Raw genomic sequence first — 22941 nt, forward strand, 5'->3', positions numbered from 1 at the left:
GCTATATTTATTATTATCATTATTTTGGGCATCGAATTGACTGCTATATTTATTATTATCATTATTTTGGGCATCGGACTGAATGCTATATTTATTATTATCATTATTTTGGGCATCGGACTGACTGCTATATTTATTATCATGATTATTTTGGGCGTCAGACTGACTGCTATATTTATCATTATCATTATTTTGGGCATCGGATCGACTGCTATATTTATTATTATCATTATTTTGGGCATCGGACTGACTGCTATATTTATTATCATTATTTTGGTATATTTATTATATATTAAACACCACTTGTTTGGGTGTTTTTGTGTTCTTAAAACTTGTTCGCAATAGAAATGCCAATTGTTTTGTTAAACGTCAAACTGCTATCTTACGGATAAACACAGGATGAAATTCACCATGATAAACTGGTAGTTATTTTGCACAAGTCATGACACAAGGGCTACAACGCTACCGTCACGGTACCCAAATTGGGACAGTACCCAAAACGGGACTCTTGTGGGAAAACGGCCCAATAAACTGTCATTCAATGCAAAGAAGTATTTTTATGTATACAGTTTTCATTTGATAATACTTTTCATGACAATTAAACTGTATAAAGATTTATTGGCTGCTGATTAAAGATACATGGAGAATTTAAAGGTAAGAACAATTACCAGAACAAATATTTCAAATAGGCATATTTCTGCCGATATAGATCGTTTATCACCAAAATATCGGAAGTGTCCCTTTCAGGTCACAGTAACGCCGGTTAAAAGGCCTACGTAACTCTGATGGTCTTTCGCGTTCATTTTATAAAACCACGCGCCCGAAATATCAAATTGTAATAAAAATGAAAATTGAATAGTTTCTATTTATGAAAAATGAACGAACGAACTGATAGTATGGTATAAAGAATATTGATATTTAACTAAAAAGTGTCCCGATTAGGGTACAGTGACGTTAGCATAACCTATATATGAGTAACAAATTAATGGTAAAAATCAGATGTCATTCAAATGCCAAAGAAATAAGAGTCAACCCCATCTGTAATAAAGAAAACAATAAATGTTACATCTATCTCATCAATATAACTAAAAACATAATAACATATATAGTATACAGTCACTGGTTAAATCTCGAGCCAAGACCCGTTTCCTATTGCACCTGGGGCCGCGGTGGCCAAGTGGTTAAGACGTATGATATTCTGCTACCACTAGCCCTCCACCACTGGGTCGCGGGTTCGAGACCTACGTTGGGCAGTCGCCAGGTACTGGCTGTAGGTCGGTGTTTGTTCTCCGGAAACTCCGGCTTTCCTTCACCATTAAAACCCGGCACGTAAACACAAACAAACTAAACATCCTATTACATTTTTACCGTCAGGTTTCAAAAACTCTCGAATGATTTTTTAATTCTATAAAACACATTAAGAAAACTCTTAGATGTCTATTTACGTTATACAATTTAGTATACTTACAGCTGAGGCAGTGACGCCGGCTGCTCTTAGCCTGCCAGATTTCTTTTGCCGAATGTGTACTTCTCGATTCTTTAGGACATACACACATGGATATTCCAGGAAAGCAACAAAGACAAAGAGAAGACATATGGCCATCCAGACGTCTAGGGCTTTGACATAAGACACTTGCGGCACAGCGGCCGCGGAGCTGGTTTTCTGTGTGGTAATGGTGAGAACGGTAAGAATACCCAGAGATACCCGGGCAGGCACGTCGTCTATACTTAGCCAGAACGATACCCACGACAGCAGCACTATCAGAGTAGTAGGGACGTAGACCTGAATCATGAAGAAACCAAGATACCGGACCAGGTGAACGTCCATCTGGATACACGTAAAATTTTCTGTAAGGAAAAACTTAACGATTACAAAATACACGTGAAGTGTCTTGACAGGAAAACTTACACGTAAACGTTACAAGTACATGGATAGTGTCCGGTCAGGGAAAACAACACGTAAACTTAACAAGTACATGTACATGGAAAGTGTCTGGTCAGGTAAAATCAAAGTGCCGAGGACACTCAGGGTTGTTGTGGATGGAGGATTCAGTTAATGGAATAAAGGAGGTGGAATAACAGTACAGAATACATATGGCAGTAAATAATAAAGAACATGTTGTTGAGTATGGGTCATAAAAGTCCATCCCTTAATCATAATTTTCGATATAAATATATATAATAGGCAGAATATTGCTAAAACAATTGAAACTTGTCTGTTATTATGGTCCATAATTAGTGTTTCAATTCGATGGAAATCCTTCAAGGAATGAAGCTGCTACAGCGCAGACAATGATCTTTTTAAAAATAGTAACAGTGACCTTGACCAGACAACCCTGCAATCCAATTATGGGAAAGTGAATTTAATTACGATTAAATAAAAAATAAACAAAATGCTATATAGATACTATAAATAAATAATTATGACATTATTATTACAATTTGTATTATCATGATTAATTATACAAAAAATAAAAACGAGATTGTATTATTCCCAGTACGTGTAATCACGGACTTATGCAAGTCCCTTGTGTATCTCTCCTTCTCTCGATATTGTAACGAAGGTTAAAGACCTATATAATTATTCAGTTTCTGGTTAATGTGAATGATATGTATATACGGTTTTAGTTTTTGATGTTCAATATGCTATATTCACGAGGCACTTGTATTACTGTATACTAATCGGGCCATTATCTAGAGACTGTATTGGGAAGCTATCTACAAACTCGTTAGGCACAGTTGCTGACGGCTACTTTAGTGTAAGTCAACATTCTCTTTCACTTGGAAACTTTCCAATGAGACAAAGAAAACATGAAGCCTACTTTATCGAGGATAGTTATCAAACAGTCGTTCAACTAGTCGCGAGCATGAAACAACGCAATGATGGATCAGGGGAGAAAACTCTTACACACACTTTCGAGTATTGGAATACGAGGCGTAATAATTTGAACCAAATATAGTTCGGAACTTTCACTGATTAAAAGCGCCACTGTTAAAGATCTTTACATACTTTCTTTGATTCTTTTGTCTTATACAGATATATTGTACCATATTATAGCATTGATCATATCATGAAATAATGAATACATTATCTAAAGATCTTTCGCGGAAGGAGATAAAGTGTTGTTTGGGTTTTTTGTTGAGAAATTATTCGGTCCAAAAAGCGTAGTCATCTGAGATTGATATAGTTCATGATGCCCACTGAAAAAACTCGCCTTTTCGTAAAATTATAACATTTTTTCTTTGATTTATTGATCGTTTTCATATGTATTTCATCATTTTATAGCATTAATCATACCATGAAATAATCAACACAGCATTAAATGATCTTCCGCGGAAGAAGAAAGTCTGTTGTTTGGTTTTGATTTGGCCAGGCTTTGCGAGGACCGCTATGAATGCTGTACACAGCATTCAATAACAGGTAAACGTTACAAGTACATGGCAAGTGTCCGGTCAGGGGAAATAACACGTTAACGTTACAAGTTCGTAAAAAGTGTCCGGTCAGGGAAAATAACACGTAAACGTAACAAGTAAATGGAAAATCTCCGGTCAGGGAAAATAACAGGTAAACGTTACAAGTACATGGAAAATCTCCGGTCAGGGAAAATAACACGTAAACGTAACAAGTACATGGAAAATCTCCGGTCAGGGAAATTACAAGTAAAAGTAACAAGTACATGGAAAATCTCAAGTCAGGGAAAATAACAGGAAAACGTTACAAGTACATGGAAAATCGCCGGTCAGGGAAAATTACATGTAAACGTAACAAGTACATGGAAAGTGTCCGGTAAGGTAAAATAACACGTAAACGTCATGGAAAATGTCCGGTCAGGGAAAATAACAGGTAAACGTAACAAGTACATGGAAAATCTCCAGTGTCCGGTCAGGTAAAATAACACCTCAACGTAACAAGTACATGGAAAACGTCCGGTCAGGAAAAATAACACGTAAACGTAACAAGTACATGGAAAATGTCCGTTCAGGGAAAATAACACGTAAACGTAACAAGTACGTGGAAAATCTCCGGTCATGGAAAATAACAGGTAAACGTTACAAGTACATGGAAAATCTCCGGTCAGGGGAAATAACACGTTAACGTTACAAGTTCGTAAAAAGTGTCCGGTCAGGTAAAATAACAGGTTCACGTTACAAGTGCATGGAAAGTGTCCGGTCAGGTAAAATAACAGGTAAACGTTATAAGTGCATGGAAAATCTCCGGTCAGGGAAAATAACACGTAAACGTAACAAGTACATGGAAAATCTCCGGTCAGGGAAAATAACACGTAAACGTTACAAGTACATGGAAAATCTCCGGTCAGGGAAATTACAAGTAAACGTAACAAGTACATGGAAAATGTCCGGTCAGGTAAAATAACACGTAAACGTAACAAGTACATGGCAAATCCCCGGTCAGGGAAAATAACACGTAAACGTAACAAGTACATGGAAAATCCCCGGTCAGGGAAAATAACACCTAAACGTAACAAGTACATGGAAAGTGTCCGGTCAGGGGAAATAACAAGTAAACGTAACAAGTACATGGAAAATGTCCGTTCAGGGAAAATAACACGTAAACGTAACAAGAACATGGAAAATCTCCGGTCAGGGAAAATTACACGTAAACGTAACAAGTACATGGCAAATCTCCGGTCAGGGAAAATAACACGTAAACGTAACAAGTACATGGAAAGTGTCCGGTCAGGGGAAATAACACGTAAACGTAACAAGTACATGGAAAATGTCTGGTCAGGTAAAATAACACGTAAACGTAGCAAGTACATGGCAAATCCCCGGTCAGGGAAAATAACACCTAAACGTAACAAGTACATGGAAAGTTCCGGTCAGGGAAAATAACAGGTAAACGTAACAAGTACATGGAAAATCTCCGGTCAGGGAAAATAACACCTAAACGTAACAAGTACATGGAAAATCTCCGGTCAGGGAACATAAAACATCAAACATGAATTTCCCGCCTGGAATGCAAATAACAGGTAAAGAGTATGTATATAACCAAATTGTTCTGTTGGAAAAAAAGAAAAGTTGTTGCAATTTTTTTATTTTATTTAGAAAAAACAAAACAGGTGAAGGTTAGTTCTATTGAGATTTCGAAATTTCAATATTACCACTACCAATACACATATTTCCGATCTCGAATACTTTATACGATCAAAAAATGAAATTGTCAATAAAGGGGGGAATTCGCCAACATGTTTAAACATGAACATCAAACAAATCCAAAATCAGTACAGAAAGCATATGTTTATTAAACACTAAGCAGTTTTCATGTTTTATCTTTATCTACATTTAAGTCGGTATTCTACACACAAAGACATACACCGGGACGCTGTATACATGTAAAGGGTTTCTATAAATAACAGCCAATGCCTTACGTAGCTCTGCGATTGACGAGCCGCCGTTTTCGGTACAGTCCTTTACCAGATGTCGCGTCAGTTTGAACTGTGGTAGCTCAATGTTTGTATTTGTCCGCACTGGGTCCATAGACCGCCACCTAAACCGTAGTCGTCCGAGTGTATAGGCAACTGGTCAATGTATTAAGTATCATCATGTTAGTGTATATTATTTAAGACAACACATACAGGCTGATGCCATTATAAATGATATTATATCAATAACTATATACAGTATCATTTTAATTTTAGGCGTGTTAAATTTATTTCAATAATCATAGTTCCATGTTAGCAACAATTGCAATCGCCATTCTATCACGTTCACGTAATCAATAGTATATCAGTATTTTTTGCATAAATGTCATCAAATAGAATTGCTATATAAAAGAATTACCACAAAAAAAGCTTAATTAATAAGCATCGGTAGTTTGTTTTTAAACAAGGTATATCTGTATACATATCACAACGTAAACAGACGCACCAAGATAACACACCAGCACGACAAAGCTAGGAGTTCTACCGATGACAATTTATTCTATAAATAACATTCTACAATAACAGCCGTCATTAAAACGCGAATACCTATATTTGAGGTAATGGAAAGATAATGTAGGATGTAGCAAACATGATACCACCGCCCCAATACGCAATATAAAGTATAACCTGAGAAAAGTGAAAGGTACTGAGAGGTAACAACAACAGCACAGACATCAGAACCGCCAACACTATCACGTACGATATGGTCTCCCGTATGGTTAGCGTTTACCTTAACCACATATGGCGTCTGTCATGATTTTTCCCTATTACATTCCGAACAATATGAGCACCCGCAGTCCCCTTATCGATGTAAGACAAACTGTATCTCAGTAGAAACTAACATGGTGCGGTCGGGAAACGGGGTCTGATGGCGACCGTAAACATCTTTAAGCGATTTTGTAAAAACCTTTCCGATTGAAAAGAAGGTTGCTGGTCAAATTTTCAAAAAAAAAGCAAATATTTTTTCTTTTTCTTATAACATAAAAAAAACTATTTTTTAGTCATTTAAAAGACATGTTAAAAATATGATACTTACAGCTCTGAATGTACAGTGAGCAGACTTGGGAATCGAATGGGTACTTGTGGAGTTTCATTGGACAGGAAGCGGTCACTGAAACTCTAGTGGCAATATTTACATCAGTAACACTACCAACGTGGAAACCTTATATATACCGTCAGCTTAAATGATTGTAGCGGCAGGCTAATGATTATTGGTTTGAGTATACTTTTTATCAAATTATATTTTAAAGGTTGTCTCTCATTTATCTTACACATTGCTTATTTGCTGTGACTTAATCAGTTGATTCAGGCATGATTTATGAAATGTGAAAAATTCTACAAACGATGTTTCGCTGTACACAGAAGATAAATTACGCAAACAACGGAGTGTTCTTTGTAGGAAGATTAATTGGCCAATCAAGCGAGCTTTCGGTTACAGGAGCTTTGTGCACGCAAGCCAAAGTGTCCATACTAACGAGTTTTTTCTCCACTCACCTTTGTCGATACACCACACGACCATTAGAGTATAGGTGCATCATCTTATTAGCAACTGTGACGTCATGGGAAAAGGCTGATTTCTCATTAGTGAAATACAAGTCAGGTACCCAGACATCGTCTATAAGTTTGGCATCGAGTTCCAAATAGGGAGCGTCGATTAGGTCAAAGAATTGGAGGCGGAAGTCAAACCACTCTTGTTGAATGAACGCATTCATTGTGAAGTCCTGTAAGGTAGTAACCAACAGTAGCACAGGAAATAAGGCTGATACACCCTAATGACATCTCGTCTACTCAGAGGGCCAAAACATACACACACGTGATACATAGAGGAGGAAAATTGGATAGTTATTCTACATCAGTCTGATCATTTATTAACGTTTCCATTTTTTTCACATCATGTTTTAATAGTTTTGCCGTATTCCATTTCTTTTCCTTAAAGCATATTTGAATAAACAAAAAGAAATTCCCCGAGGAATATCAAGGTATTCATAATTGCCTTTAAATATGATCTTCAATGCTTATATACATTTTCCACAAAGCGTGTTCATCCGATATGCGCCTTATTAAAGTTAAGTCATCCTTAATCATCATATTACATTGTAGAAACACTCTCTGATAACTGCGATGTGTTCTCAGCGTCTAACTTTACTGAAACCTAAATACGTCTCACGGCTAACTACTCGTACCATTAAACAGTCCGGGAGTAGCGTCTAACTTTACTGAAACCTAAATACGTCTCACGGCTAACTACTCGTACCATTAAACAGTCCGGGAGTAGCGTCTAACTTTACTGAAACCTAAACACGTCTCACGGCTAACTACTCGTACCATTAAACAGTCCGGGAGTAGCGTCTAACTTTACTGAAACCTAAATACGTCTCACGGCTAACTACTCGTACCATTAAACAGTCCGGGAGTAGCGTCTAACTTTACTGAAACCTAAACACGTCTCACGGCTAACTACTCGTACCATTAAACAGTCCGGGAGTAGCGTCTAACTTTACTGAAACCTAAACACGTCTCACGGCTAACTACTCGTACCATTAAACAGTCCGGGAGTAGCGTCTAACTTTACTGAAACCTAAACACGTCTCACGGCTAACTACTCGTACCATTAAACAGTCCGGGAGTAGCGTCTAACTTTACTGAAACCTAAACACGTCTCACGGCTAACTACTCGTACCATTAAACAGTCCGGGAGTAGCGTCTAACTTTACTGAAACCTAAACACGTCTCACGGCTAACTACTCGTACCATTAAACAGTCCGGGAGTAGCGTCTAACTTTACTGAAACCTAAACACGTCTCACGGCTAACTACTCGTACCATTAAACAGTCCGGGAGTAGCGTCTAACTTTACTGAAACCTAAACACGTCTCACGGCTAACTACTCGTACCATTAAACAGTCCGGGAGTAGCGTCTAACTTTACTGAAACCTAAACACGTCTCACGGCTAACTACTCGTACCATTAAACAGTCCGGGAGTAGCGTCTAACTTTACTGAAACCTAAACACGTCTCACGGCTAACTACTCGTACCATTAAACAGTCCGGGAGTAGCGTCTAACTTTACTGAAACCTAAACACGTCTCACGGCTAACTACTCGTACCATTAAACAGTCCGGGAGTAGCGTCTAACTTTACTGAAACCTAAACACGTCTCACGGCTAACTACTCGTACCATTAAACAGTCCGGGAGTAGCGTCTAACTTTACTGAAACCTAAACACGTCTCACGGCTAACTACTCGTACCATTAAACAGTCCGGGAGTAGCGTCTAACTTTACTGAAACCTAAACACGTCTCACGGCTAACTACTCGTACCATTAAACAGTCCGGGAGTAGCGTCTAACTTTACTGAAACCTAAACACGTCTCACGGCTAACTACTCGTACCATTAAACAGTCCGGGAGTAGCGTCTAACTTTACTGAAACCTAAACACGTCTCACGGCTAACTACTCGTACCATTAAACAGTCCGGGAGTAGCGTCTAACTTTACTGAAACCTAAACACGTCTCACGGCTAACTACTCGTACCATTAAACAGTCCGGGAGTAGCGTCTAACTTTACTGAAACCTAAACACGTCTCACGGCTAACTACTCGTACCATTAAACAGTCCGGGAGTAGCGTCTAACTTTACTGAAACCTAAACACGTCTCACGGCTAACTACTCGTACCATTAAACAGTCCGGGAGTAGCGTCTAACTTTACTGAAACCTAAACACGTCTCACGGCTAACTACTCGTACCATTAAACAGTCCGGGAGTAGCGTCTAACTTTACTGAAACCTAAACACGTCTCACGGCTAACTACTCGTACCATTAAACAGTCCGGGAGTAGCGTCTAACTTTACTGAAACCTAAACACGTCTCACGGCTAACTACTCGTACCATTAAACAGTCCGGGAGTAGCGTCTAACTTTACTGAAACCTAAACACGTCTCACGGCTAACTACTCGTACCATTAAACAGTCCGGGAGTAGCGTCTAACTTTACTGAAACCTAAACACGTCTCACGGCTAACTACTCGTACCATTAAACAGTCCGGGAGTAGCGTCTAACTTTACTGAAACCTAAACACGTCTCACGGCTAACTACTCGTACCATTAAACAGTCCGGGAGTAGCGTCTAACTTTACTGAAACCTAAACACGTCCCACTATTAACTACTCTTACCATTAAACAGTCCGTGAGTAGCGTCTAACTTTACTGAACTTAAACACGTCCCACTGTTAACTACTTGTACCATTAAACAGTCCGGGAGCAGCGTCTAACGTTACTGAAACATAAACACGTCTCACGGCTAACTACTCTCACGGCTAACTACTCGTAGCATTAAACAGTCCGGGAGCAGCGTCTAACTTTACTGAAACCTAACACGTCCCACTGTTAACTACTCTTACCATTAAACAGTCCGGGAGTAGCATCTAACTTTACTGAAACCTAAACACGTCTCACAGCTAACTACTCGTACCATTAAACAGTCCGGGAGTAGCATCTAACTTTACTGAAACCTAAACACGTCTCACGGCTAACTACTCGTACCATTAAACAGTCCGGGAGCAGCGTCTAACGTTACTGAAACATAAACACGTCTCACGGCTAACTACTCTTTCCATTAAACAGTCCGGGAGAAGCGTCTAACTTTACTGAAACCTAAACACGGCCCACTATTAACTACTCTTACCATTAAACAGTCCGGGAGTAGCGACTAACTTTACTGAAACCTAAACACGTCCCACGGCTAACTACTCTTACCATTAAACAGTCCGGGAGTAGTGTCTAACTTTACTGAAACCTAAACACGTCCCACTATTAACTCCTCTTACCATTAAACAGTCCGGGAGTAGCGCCTAACTTTACTGAAACCTAAACACGTCCCACTGTTAACTACTTGTACCATTAAACAGTCCGGGAGTAGCATCTAACTTTACTGAAACCTAAACACGTCCCACTGTTAACTTCACTTACAATTAAACAGTCCGGGAGTAGCGTCTAACTTTACCGAAACCTAAACACGTCCCACTGTTAACTACTTGTACCATTAAACAGTCCGGGAGTAGCATCTAACTTTACTGAAACCTAAACACGTCCCACTGTTAACTACTCTTACCATTAAACAGTCCGGGAGTAGTGTCTAACTTTACTGAAACCTAAACACGTCCCACTATTAACTACTCTTACCATTCAACAGTCCGGGAGTAGCGTCTAACTTTACCGAAACCTAAACACGTCCCACTGTTAACTACTTGTACCATTAAACAGTTCGGGAGTAGCGTCTAACTTTACTGAAACCTAACACGTCCCACTATTAACTACTCTTACCATTCAACAGTCCGGGAGTAGCGTCTAACTTTACCGAAACCTAAACACGTCCCACTGTTAACTACTCTTACCATTAAACAGTCCGGGAGTAGCGACTAACTTTACTGAAACCTAAACACGTCCCACTGTTAACTTCACTTACCATTAAACAGTCCGGGAGTAGTGTCTAACTTTACTAAAACCTAAACACGTCCCACTATTAACTACTCTTACCATTCAACAGTCCGGGAGTAGCGTCTAACTTTACTGAAACCTAACACGTCCCACTATTAACTACTCTTACCATTCAACAGTCCGGGAGTAGCGTCTAACTTTACCGAAACCTAAACACGTCCCACTGTTAACTACTCCTACCATTAAACAGTCCGGGAGTAGCGTCTAACTTTACTGAAACCTAACACGTCCCACTATTAACTACTCTTACCATTCAACAGTCCGGGAGTAGCGTCTAACTTTACTGAAACCTAAACACGTCCCATTGTTAACTTCACTTACCATTAAACAGTCCGGAAACAACGCCATTTTTTTTGACGACCAAAAATCCGTCCCACTGCTACCGTAACAATATTTACCATTGAACAATCCACGAGCTGCGACCAACTTTATTGCCGACCGAACACGTCCCACTGCTAACATTATTTACCAACGAGCAATGAACTATGACTAACGTTAATGACGACTTAACATACGTTGTACTCAGCTGCTAGCTGTACTCACATTTGTACATGTACCATTGCACAGTCCACTAACTACGCCTTACTTTACTGTCGAATGAACACGTCCCACTGCTGACTATATTTACCATTGCACAATCCAGGAACTACGTCTAGCTTTACTGAAAACTAAAACACGCCCAATTGCTTACTACATTGAACGAACTTTGTCTAACTTAACTGACAACACGTCCCACTGCTAACTATACTTACCATTGATCTTTCACTAATTGAATCAATATTGTTGATGAACAAGCTGACATTAACCTCTGTGTAATTGTCTGTAAAAAGAGGAAACATTTTCAATCTACAAACTAGAATAGTCGTCCATAAGGTGTTCCTTGAAATTTCCTAGTTAATTTGGTAAATATGGTTTATACGTAGCCAAGACAGGTCGTCCACAGGACGTCGTATGTCTTACAATGATGTTCAGCAAAAAAACTTTATAACTAAGAAATATTATTAGACGATTTTATAATAACCATTCATTTACTGAAAGCAAAACCATGATTATTTCGTTTTGCAGTGTATTTATCTAAGATGATTAGTTTGAAAACCACAGCATGTAAATATGCTGTCTCCTAGTTCAGAATATCAAAACGGCTATGTCAATAGATAGTAATCGTTATAATTCACTGCAATCACCTTTATAATTATAGGATGAGTGTTTCACTATGTTACATGGCCTGAAAACGAACGCAGCACGTGCCTGGCGAACACCCTTGATAGTTTGAATATGAGTTCTTGCAATATTGCCGGGTACGTTTGAAATTGGAGATGTCTAAACACAAACTTCAGCAGCTTTTCATCCACCGTGACGTCACTAACATGCACTGTCCGTTTTGTGGTACTCATTATATCTGACACTCCATGTCTTTTGCACGTACGTTGTACATACAAACATCACATGTAATGGCATAATGTATCTGTCGCGCGGCATTTACTGACTCGGGTCTAATGTGTCAGTTATATCATTTTTGATGCATGCTTTAGATGCTAATACAGTTGTTGAGGGTTGTTTAATAAACAAATACCATTCGTGACAGCAAATCGTCTGAAAGAATCTGTATGTAAAGCACCCACCATTGTATCGAGTTATTATAATATTTCTACCCTCTCAAAGTTGAACAAAGGTTTTATAAATATCAATTATTCCGATAATATTTCAAATGAATTAGAGTACGTATAAAATTATTAATGTCATTCCCCACAAAAACAAACTCGACCTGTTTAGAATCAGCATACATGTAACAACCAATTAACAACTTACAAAGAAGAACATCCTCAAAAGTACAGACATGAAATTGGACGAATTTGGATTCAATTAAGATAACATAATCACTTATTACGAACACCACTAATGCTGTGGCGCGATTTATCGGATTACACAACATATAAGGAAACGAGCTGTACTCACTTTTCTCAAAGTTTGGCGGTATCCGGTTATCATAGTCGATAATGAGGGCTCCAATGAAGTCAGACCTATACAGTAAACAACAACATACTCAACTGAATACAAAGTAGACAGATGTAACTCACATCCTTTTTATAAACATATTCTGTCAACAGATGTGATTCCATTACTCCTAGCCTGATGTAAACTTTAGATACATGACTACAGGAGATAGCAGCTCTGTCGGATTTGACTGTTGAATCTTAAGACTTACTGCTGGATAAACTGACATCACGAGGATGGAGATGATTAGGCCCCAAATAGATACTTTCAATTGCGTTCGATTTCTGATTAATTGAGTTTGAAGATAGGCCAGGCAGATAACGATTTGTTTTATATCAGTAATCTGAATTTTTTACCTTTTTATTGTCTGTTTAAATATACGAATATTACGCTTGTACGGTTGACTCATTTGAAACAAAATATATTTATGGTACAAAATCTATCATAGAACGTGTGGTTTATCTAGGTTAAAACTGTGATTATATTTCAACTCTTACGATATTCATGTAACAAGTAAAATTAGTGATTTATTTTCACATTATTATATACAGTAATTGAACATTTATATTCATAATCACAGCTTGTTAGGAATCAAGTGGTTTATTTTCGTAATGGACAAAAATTGTGTATATGTTAAAATTAGCATCATGAGTAATCTGGTGTTGTCGTTTATATTCTTTTCGACTGCATTTTCCAATGGCTGAACATTTAATTTCCTTGTTTTAACCAGAAATTAACAGATATGAAGACTTGCTTTGAATAATGAAAAGCACGTACGGATTGTAAGACTAAGGAAATCAAACATAGCGGAGATAGACGTTCTGAACAATGATAAAAGTCTAATAAAGAATAAAGAATTAGATCTTATTTACTTTACTGCAGATTGTACTTATCATACATCACAAGATTTATAAAACAAATCGCAAGATTTTATTAACGTACTAATATCAAGCATAAGACCTCGAATTTGAATCATAAAAATTCAATTACAAATTGACTGAATTGTATACAAATTACAAATTTACAATATAAATTGCTCAAAAAGAACACAAATGAATAATTAAAATACAAGTTTTATAATATGAATATCTCTAATTATGAAAAGACAAAAATGCTCGTACTTGTATATACCTCGTCGTACCACACATAAAACAATCACTTACAACAAAGGCTGTTTTACATCTACAACAATAGACAGATTAACGATTTCTCCGCAACATTAGAAAACATAACATCGGCAAAGTAAATTTAAATGTCGGTTTTACGAAAGTGAATATGTCGGTTTTGTCAGAAAGTTTTGGACGACGTTGCGATGTAGTTTCGGAAGCGGTAGGAAGAGCTATGCAATAGTATATACAATGTAATAGAAACTGTCGGAACTATTTCAGGTGTACATAGCATGCAGTGTTTCGATGACAATTAGATTGTTTAACTCATCCTCTTTTATATGAATACGTTTTCTGAAAAGAGGAACACGTAATAATAATAATCTTTATTTAACGTCGTGTACAATTGTCAACAACAAACATAACTCTGTAGAGCTTTTATTACGACGCCGCTAAGGGAACAAATGGTGTTTTCGTGGTGGAGGAAAACCCACGGGGGGAAACCACCGTGCCATCAGAGGGATAACAACTAACCCTATCAGATATTACTCTCTTTTTCCAACCACCGCTGGAGATCGAACCGAAATTATTGGGAAAGCGAGTGGTCTGAAGCTCACGCTTGATTGCACACAGTAGTACAATGACTGAGCGCGTAAGCGATTACGGCTACCGAGGCACCCGCCGAAAGAATGTATGCTATGTCTAGCAGACGTAATCAGCGCCAAGATGCTTTTGGTAAAATGTAAACCTGATGGTGTGCCCAATGGTGCCGTGTTGGTATAACCTTAACGTTATATAGCTCAATGGGACTATGATTAACATTTAACAGTTAGCATCTCCTGGATGGGGGGAGTTAGGAATATCTATCTATGATAAATAAAGTATCATATATGAGCTTACTTATTACTTGTTGCTAATGGAGGAAATCAAGAGTATATAAGTTTCTGTCTGTTGCTAAGCAAGGAAATAAAGACCTATCATATATAAGTATTGTATTGCTGCTATGTAAAATACTTACCTGGTCTGAGGGTCTGCTGTCCTGGGATGTAGATGGAGGTAAACGATTACCAGGCCTAAACGAAAGGACACCATGTCGCACAGTCTGTGAGGAAAGAACACTGTTATTACTACAGCAATATAAATGTGTTGACAGATCCCCAAAATTAGCACTTGCAAACCAATGTAGGCAGCCTAACACTCAAGATTTGTCAACATCCCAGAAATTGGATTGTATTGGCCGATACGACCAGACTAGACTGCCTTAGACATCACTGGCTACCAATGCTTGTATCCCACTACCAATATGCAGACCATTTTAGATAGACGCATTCACTACCATTGCAGTGGAGTCATGCATGTTTGGACAGACAATAACTCGCAGTCAGCAAATATCGATACAGGATTGCAAACACAAACAACTAAATGCAATTCCGTGTGTTACAGTAAATAAAAACTGAGCACTAGTAAACATCTATTCGAGGTATCTGCAAAATAAATAAAACAAAACCGCTTTTACTAAAAAAGGATTAAATGCAAACAGGGACCTCTGTGGTCCCAACAATTGAAGAATTAAAACAAATAAAAGATACGCCCCATCGATTAGATAATAATAATAGTAAACGCTTACTAAAGAGACTAGTTTTACTGTATGTCTCATTATTGTAAGTTCATCTTGGTTGTGTAAACGCTTACTAAAGAGACTAGTTACACTGTTTCTCTCAGTATTGTAAGTTCATCTTGGTTGTGTAAACGCTTACTAAAGAGACTAGGTACATTGTATATCCTTTTATTGTGAGTATATCTTGGTTGTTTAAACGCTTACTAAAGAGACTAGCTACATTGGATATCCCTTTATTGTGAGTATATCTTGGTTGCTTAAACGCTTACTAAAGAGACTAGCTACATTGGATATCCCTTTATTGTTAGTTCATCTTGGTTGTGTAAACGCTTACTAAAGAGACTAGCTACATTGGATATCCCTTTATTGTGAGTATATCTTGGTTGTGTAAACGCTTACTAAAGAGACTAGCTACATTGGATATCCCTTTATTGTGAGTATATCTTGGTTGCTTAAACGCTTACTAAAGAGACTAGCTACATTGGATATCCCTTTATTGTTAGTTCATCTTGGTTGTGTAAACGCTTACTAAAGAGCCTAGTTATAATGTATGTCTCATTGTTGTAAGTACATCTTGGTTGTGTTAACGCTTACTAAAGAGACTAGTTATACTGTATGTCTCATTATTGTAAGTATATCTCGGTTGTGTAAACGCTTACTAAAGAGACTAGTTACACTGTTTCTCTCAGTATTGTAAGTTCATCTTGGTTGTGTAAACGCTTACTAAAGAGACTAGCTACATTGGATATCCCTTTATTGTTAGTTCATCTTGGTTGTGTAAACGCTTACTAAAGAGCCTAGTTATAATGTATGTCTCATTGTTGTAAGTACATCTTGGTTGTGTTAACGCTTACTAAAGAGACTAGTTATACTGTATGTCTCATTATTGTAAGTATATCTTGGTTGTGTAAACGCTTACTTAAGAGACTAGCTACAATGTATATCCCTTTATTGTTAGTACATCTTGGTTGTGTAAACGCTTACTTAAGAGACTAGCTACAATGTATATCCCTTTATTGTTAGTACATCTTGGTTGTGTAAACGCTTACTAAAGAGACTAGATATACTGTATGTTTCATTGTTGTAAGTATATCTTGGTTGTGTAAACGCTTACTAAAGAGACTAGTTATACTGTATGTCTCATTGTTGTAAGTACATCTTGGTTGTGTAAACGCTTACTAAAGAGACTAGTTATACTGTATGTCTCATTATTGTAAGTACATCTTGGTTGTGTTAACGCGTACTAAAGAGACTAGTTATACTGTATGTTTCATTGTTGGAAGTATATCTTGGTTGTGTAAACGCTTACTAAAGAGACTAGTTATAATGTATGTCTCATTACTACGAGCAAAACTAATATCAGCTATAAATGAATTAACATCAGTGCCGAACTTTCTAATATTTTCTCTTTTCGTACATAAAACAATTAGATTAAAATGCCTACTGCCGCAGGCATAGCCAATTGTTTTAAACTCAAAATAACCAGCAAGAGTACAAGTACCTACTGTTCTGTACATATACAAGGTCAACATTTAGTACATGCTACACTGCATTAGTACCAAGTTATTGTGAAAACCGAAAAAATAGATTACCAGAGACGGAAATGTCTAAAGTGCTAGTACCCACGAGTTCAGTTGGAAACGAACTGATTACTATAGATAGATGTTAGATGTCTGGCGTGTGTGCTTGTCAGGTCGAAAACACATGGCATGAATTGAATGTACCAAAACAATACAATGTTAGTCAGTCCAAAATCATCAGGTTACAGAAAACACAGTAATAATTTCAAATGTTCTCCTGGGCTCAAAGCAGCCAATCACGTAATGTATTTACAGAGTTAATTGTTTTAACAATGAATGCTATCGGAATAATTCAATTATCACAATACTACCGGCCGACTTGCACTGGGTAGTTACATGAGAGATTGGCAGTGTATATCTACACACTGGTATTATTAACAAACTTTCGGCGGTTTCTTAGTCTCAAAGCACTTTTACGAAAGTGTCCTCCCGGTAGTTATGGATTACTCTGAAAAATAAAGAAACAAAGAAAAAATATGACACAGCGGTCGCCAGCGTGTGTTTAGGAATCTATTAAACAAACAAAACTTTAATTCCAATCTCCCAACCAGCGTCGATGGCGTGTGCATATCAAACATTTCACGGACTGCGTGACACCGAAATTGAAGAGGACCCAATCTGAAAAACAGAAATGTTACTAGTTTTAGGACATTGGAAATGAAGTATCTGAACGTAATAGGTTTCCAGAATGTTTCGCACACGAACGTTATCTATAGACGTAAACGTCCATCAGCTGGTACGGGGGGTTGGGTCAATAATGAGAGGTTTATTTCTATTGCATGCTTGATTAACCAAACTTAATTAAACTGTACAAGCCTTTTCTCTTTAGATGAAAAATGCGTGTAGTATTGAGGATATATACAGGACTGAACTTCAAAAGTGAAAGTAATATGGTGAAAAAATTTAAACTCTAGTGGAGAATTAAATGTTAATATGAAGGAATATAACTGCACTGCAGAAGAGAACTTAATGTTATATGAAGGGGTAACACTGCAGGATTACGACCGTGACCACAATATTGGTGCTTTGTCAGTGTAACAAACATTCGTTTTGGTTTTCAAGATATTGTACAAGTCACATGTATGCAATCAAATAAATCATAAAATGATGTGGTTATTGAAGGTTCCAATTTACATTGAGCGAAAATAAACCTCTGGTTGAAGTGAAGTGCCTTAACGAAATATTCTATTGTGCAAAAATATAGTATTATATTTGTCGTGTTGGTGTTTTAACAGCATATTGTTATTATCGCACAGATAAATGCCTTTGGTATTGTTGAAGGTTTCCACTTGTTTGTTCGTTTAGTGGTGTGTTTTGTTCAAGCTTTTGCGTCAATCTTATCTTAATGGATATAACACTCCAGCAACAACGCATTCACTACAAATAATACAAGCGTAACGTGCCGGCTTTTCCCACCTACGGTGTTTCACAGTTGATTCAGAGAGGACATTAGTTAAGTCTTAACAAGGACAATGAGCTATCGTTTAACAAAAAGAACACTGATCAAAACTGTCTGTACAAATTGTCGACACTCACATTCTACTTTTTTTAATGGAACAGCGATCAATTTGCCTTGCAATGTGTTCTAGGACAGCAGACAGTCGTGTCCGATCTCCTTATCTCACGTAATGATGTGTTTTATGGGTAGAGGATTGCCATGTCTTTGTCACATTACACAGGAAATAAAATTATGGTTAATAATTAGAGTCCACAACTATTGATTAGAAACACAAATGCCTTAAAAGATTTAGGAGAAGAATATTAATCATAACATAAAAACCATCATGATGAAGCTACTATAGACATTACTTTATTTCTAAGCTAATATTACAGCCATCACAGGACAGGAAGTTCGCTTAACTTCATAGGGTTTTCCACAATATCGACTTAATTGCGTCGCTCTGCCTTAATATATTGTATTTTTCACAAAGACTGTATGGACGGACAAGGGAAACGCTAAGCGATGTTATCACGCAAACCTCAATGGACTTTCGCCACAACCTAAGACGGACAGTTGGAGCCTGCATCTTAGTGTTGGTGCTTCTGACAAGTTCTGTCATGTACAACAGTCAAATGGACAGTTAAAGACCTCTTACGGCTGCCCTTTTTGTCCATTACAAGGACGATCGCTGGCACAATGGCTTTCTTCCTTGTTATTAAAGGAAAATGTATTTATGTTGTCATGAAATGTCGGATGAAAGGGTCATCATTATTAAAAAAGACGCGACTCTTTAAACAAAATCGACATATTACAAGTCATTTTAAAAACTCGTGACGTTATAATCCGTGTTATGACCTGCCTTACGAAAAACAACGCCCGAACATATGCCACTTTCATTTCTGCTTTGTTTTAAGTAATGTGTTTTATATTTCAAATGTATTTTTCATTTATTTTTTTGACAACAAATACTCCAAAACATTAGGTAAGATATGAAATTAAAAACTGAGCAATTTTGGAAAGATGTTTTTGAAACATGGACCAAAGTGGCAGAAATGACAAATCTTGAAAATTTTGATGACCTTTTAAAATCGCCAATATGATACAATAGAAATTGTAAGATTAATAATGACCACTTTTTCTATAATGAATGGTATGTACAAAATGTAGAATATGTTGGAGATATAATACAAATAGATGGGGTTTTTTAAGCTACACAGATTTTAAAGAAAAGTATAATGTTACCACTGGAAATTTTCTAATGTCATAAGATCAAATAATTCATTTATTGAAAGATGATTTATACCCTTTCACATCAATGTATTATTAAGAAGTAAAAAGGGAAGTAGAGATATGTACAACACCCTCAATAATAGAAGAAACCTTACTAATACAGAAAAAGTAAAATGGTTAACTGGAGATCTAGTTTCTCTCTCCCTTTCAAAATAGCAAGAGACATAACATTGAATGTTCACTTCCGGGCTTCTTTCAAGAATACTTCCACTTAATCATTATTTGCGAATGATTGGAATCAAACAATGTGATTTATGTAATTTATGCCAAGAAAGCAAAGAAACTATAAAACATCTTTTTTATCAGTGTCAAATAACAAATAACTTCTGGCAGGACATACGTATAATCAAAAACTGACCAAACATTCGAAATAAAGGAAGATTTATACATTTTGGCAAAACTTCTGAATTCCAAACATCCAATTTAACTAATATCATCATGATTCATGCAAAATTCTTCATCTACTGTAGCTCAAGAAAGAAAAGAAACCCTAGTATGACTTAATTTAAAAAACATTTATTTAATGTACAAGAGATTGACAAGGTTATAGCCCAAGGGAGAGGTAAAATTGAGGCCTTTGAAAAAACATGGGAATCATGGTCGAATATTTTTATAATCTAAAGCTGAAAATGTTAAAAGCCTATAATAGGTTAATTTAAATCCTCTATGGGTAAAGAATTTAATAAAACTAGCTGACACCCGAGAATACGCAAGAACAATATAATATATATAACAATTAAGTATATATTTACATATACATTTGTAGTATTGAATATTCTAAATTATATATGTATATATATATAGGTTTATAATATTCTATATGCAAAATGCCGTGAGATGAAAATGATGATTGAAATATAATCTTATAAAATGAAAAAAGAAATCACATGAAATTAGCTATATGTTTACATGTTTTTGTTTGTTTGTGTATGTTTATGTATGTATGTTCTTAGGCTTAGTATATATGTGCATATCTGCGTGCATGCATGCGTGTATGCATGTATTGCTGTGTATGCATGTATGGTATTTATGTATGTATGTATGCATTCTCGATTTACACATGCATATATGTTCTGATGCCTCCCCTTGTAATAATGCTGCGTAGTAATGAAACAGTTTCGAGATCAAAAGTGACACATACTGAAGCATCCATTTTGGTTTGCCTGATTGCATATACTACATATATTGATTTGTGTTATGTTATTTTATTTTAAGTATGTATGTACGTATGAGTGCTATGTACATGTGTGTGTGTTTGTGTATATTAATATTACTATGTAAAATGTATATGCATGTTTCTGTCTGGAAAAAAAGCTACATTCATTTCAAAATAAAATTATCATTCTTAATAATTATTCATAAGCCTCACATGCATCGACTACTTAATTATTGGCTTATTTAATTCATATTGATCATATCATTAAATGGTCATGTGTTGCCACATGTGTGTTATTTATATGGAGAGAGCGTACAGAGGCTGTGTTGGTGCCAAATCTCTTTGACAATATTAAAACTTTGTCAATAAAATATGTTGAAATAAAAATGAAATGAACCAAGTTTAAAACAATTATTCTTTGACATTTTTATTACTTTACACCATTGTGTACGTGAAAATATTTAACATTTGACAACATAGTTTACACAGCTATTTAGTACTTGGCAACTTTCAATCATTAATAATACTTATCAATGGGCTCTTTAATTTCTACAACCATGTACTACATCGTAATTGCCGCAGTCATATCTACCAACCTACACTGACCGCTGTACAACTTTATATCTACCACCCAACACTGACTGCTGTACAGCTTTATATCTACCAACCTACACTGACCGCTGTACAGCTTTATATCTACCAACCTACACTGACTGCTGTACAGCTTTATATCTACCAACCTACACCGACCGCTGTACAGCTTTATATCTACCAACCAACACTGCCCGCTGTACAGCTTTATATCTACCAACCTACACCGACCGCTGTACAGCTTTATATCTACCAACCTACACTGCCCGCTGTACAGTTTTATATCTACCAACCTACACTGACCGCTGTGCAGCTTTATATCTACCACCCAACACTGACCGCTGTACAGCTTTATATCTCCCAACCTACAGTGACCGCTGTACAGCTTTATATCTACCAACCAACACTGCCCGCTGTACAGCTTTATATCTACCAACCTACCCTGACCGCTGTACAGCTTTATATCTACCAACCTACACTGACCGATGTACAGCTTTATATCTACCAACCTTCACTGACCGCTGTACAGCTTTATATCTACCAATCTACACTGACCGCGCTGTACACCTGTATATCTACCAACCTACACTGACCGCTGTACAGCTTTATATCTTCCAACCAACACTGACCGCTGTACAGCTTTATATCTACCAACCAACACTGACCGCTGTACAGCTTTATATCTACCAATCTACACTGACCGCGCTGTACACCTGTATATCTACCAACCTACACTGACCGCTGTACAGCTTTATATCTACCAATCTACACTGACCACTGTACACCTTTATATCTACCAACCTACACTGACCGCTGTACAGCTTTATATCTACCAACCTACACTGACCGCTTTACACCTTTACGATGTTTTGTCCGTTATTTCATGGTTGTTTTACAGGCAGTCAGTGGAATTCTGCTGTGCATTGTTTGTCATCTTTAGCGTTTAAACCACTACGCAATTCATCAGAGTAGTTGAATATAAGGTAATGTCAGGACAGAGAGGCTTATTGCAGTTACAAAAATACATGTTAATGTAATTAATGTTTCTGTGCCCTTCATGACCTTTCATGATGCCTAAATGCAGGCGAGAAAAGTGCATCCCTGATCAATTGTTGGAATGTACGTGTGTAAAAATTGATGTTCTACTGCAAAACAATATACAATATGATCACGTGAATAGAATAGCAGCAGTATTCCACGTCGACAATTCGTCCCTGTTCGCCTTT

General features: G+C 37.0%; 1 protein-coding gene across 1 annotated transcript in view; it reads right to left on the reverse strand.

Annotated features, from left to right (window-relative positions):
- LOC110461935 (glycine receptor subunit alphaZ1-like) overlaps positions 1-22941 on the reverse strand; it is a 29701-nt gene that overhangs the window by 1170 nt on the left and 5590 nt on the right. The window contains exons 2-8 of the mRNA XM_021515677.1: positions 15058-15141; positions 12895-12959; positions 11691-11758; positions 6939-7165; positions 6481-6563; positions 5391-5540; positions 1469-1848 (exon numbers count right to left, since the gene is read on the reverse strand). Of these exons, the coding sequence (XP_021371352.1) occupies positions 1469-1848; positions 5391-5540; positions 6481-6563; positions 6939-7165; positions 11691-11758; positions 12895-12959; positions 15058-15131 (1047 nt within the window). The 5' untranslated portion in view covers positions 15132-15141. The remainder of the gene's footprint in view (positions 1-1468; positions 1849-5390; positions 5541-6480; positions 6564-6938; positions 7166-11690; positions 11759-12894; positions 12960-15057; positions 15142-22941) is intronic.

Source organism: Mizuhopecten yessoensis, unplaced genomic scaffold (genome assembly GCF_002113885.1).
Source record: "Mizuhopecten yessoensis strain PY_sf001 unplaced genomic scaffold, ASM211388v2 scaffold10711, whole genome shotgun sequence".
Classification (NCBI taxonomy): domain Eukaryota; kingdom Metazoa; phylum Mollusca; class Bivalvia; order Pectinida; family Pectinidae; genus Mizuhopecten; species Mizuhopecten yessoensis.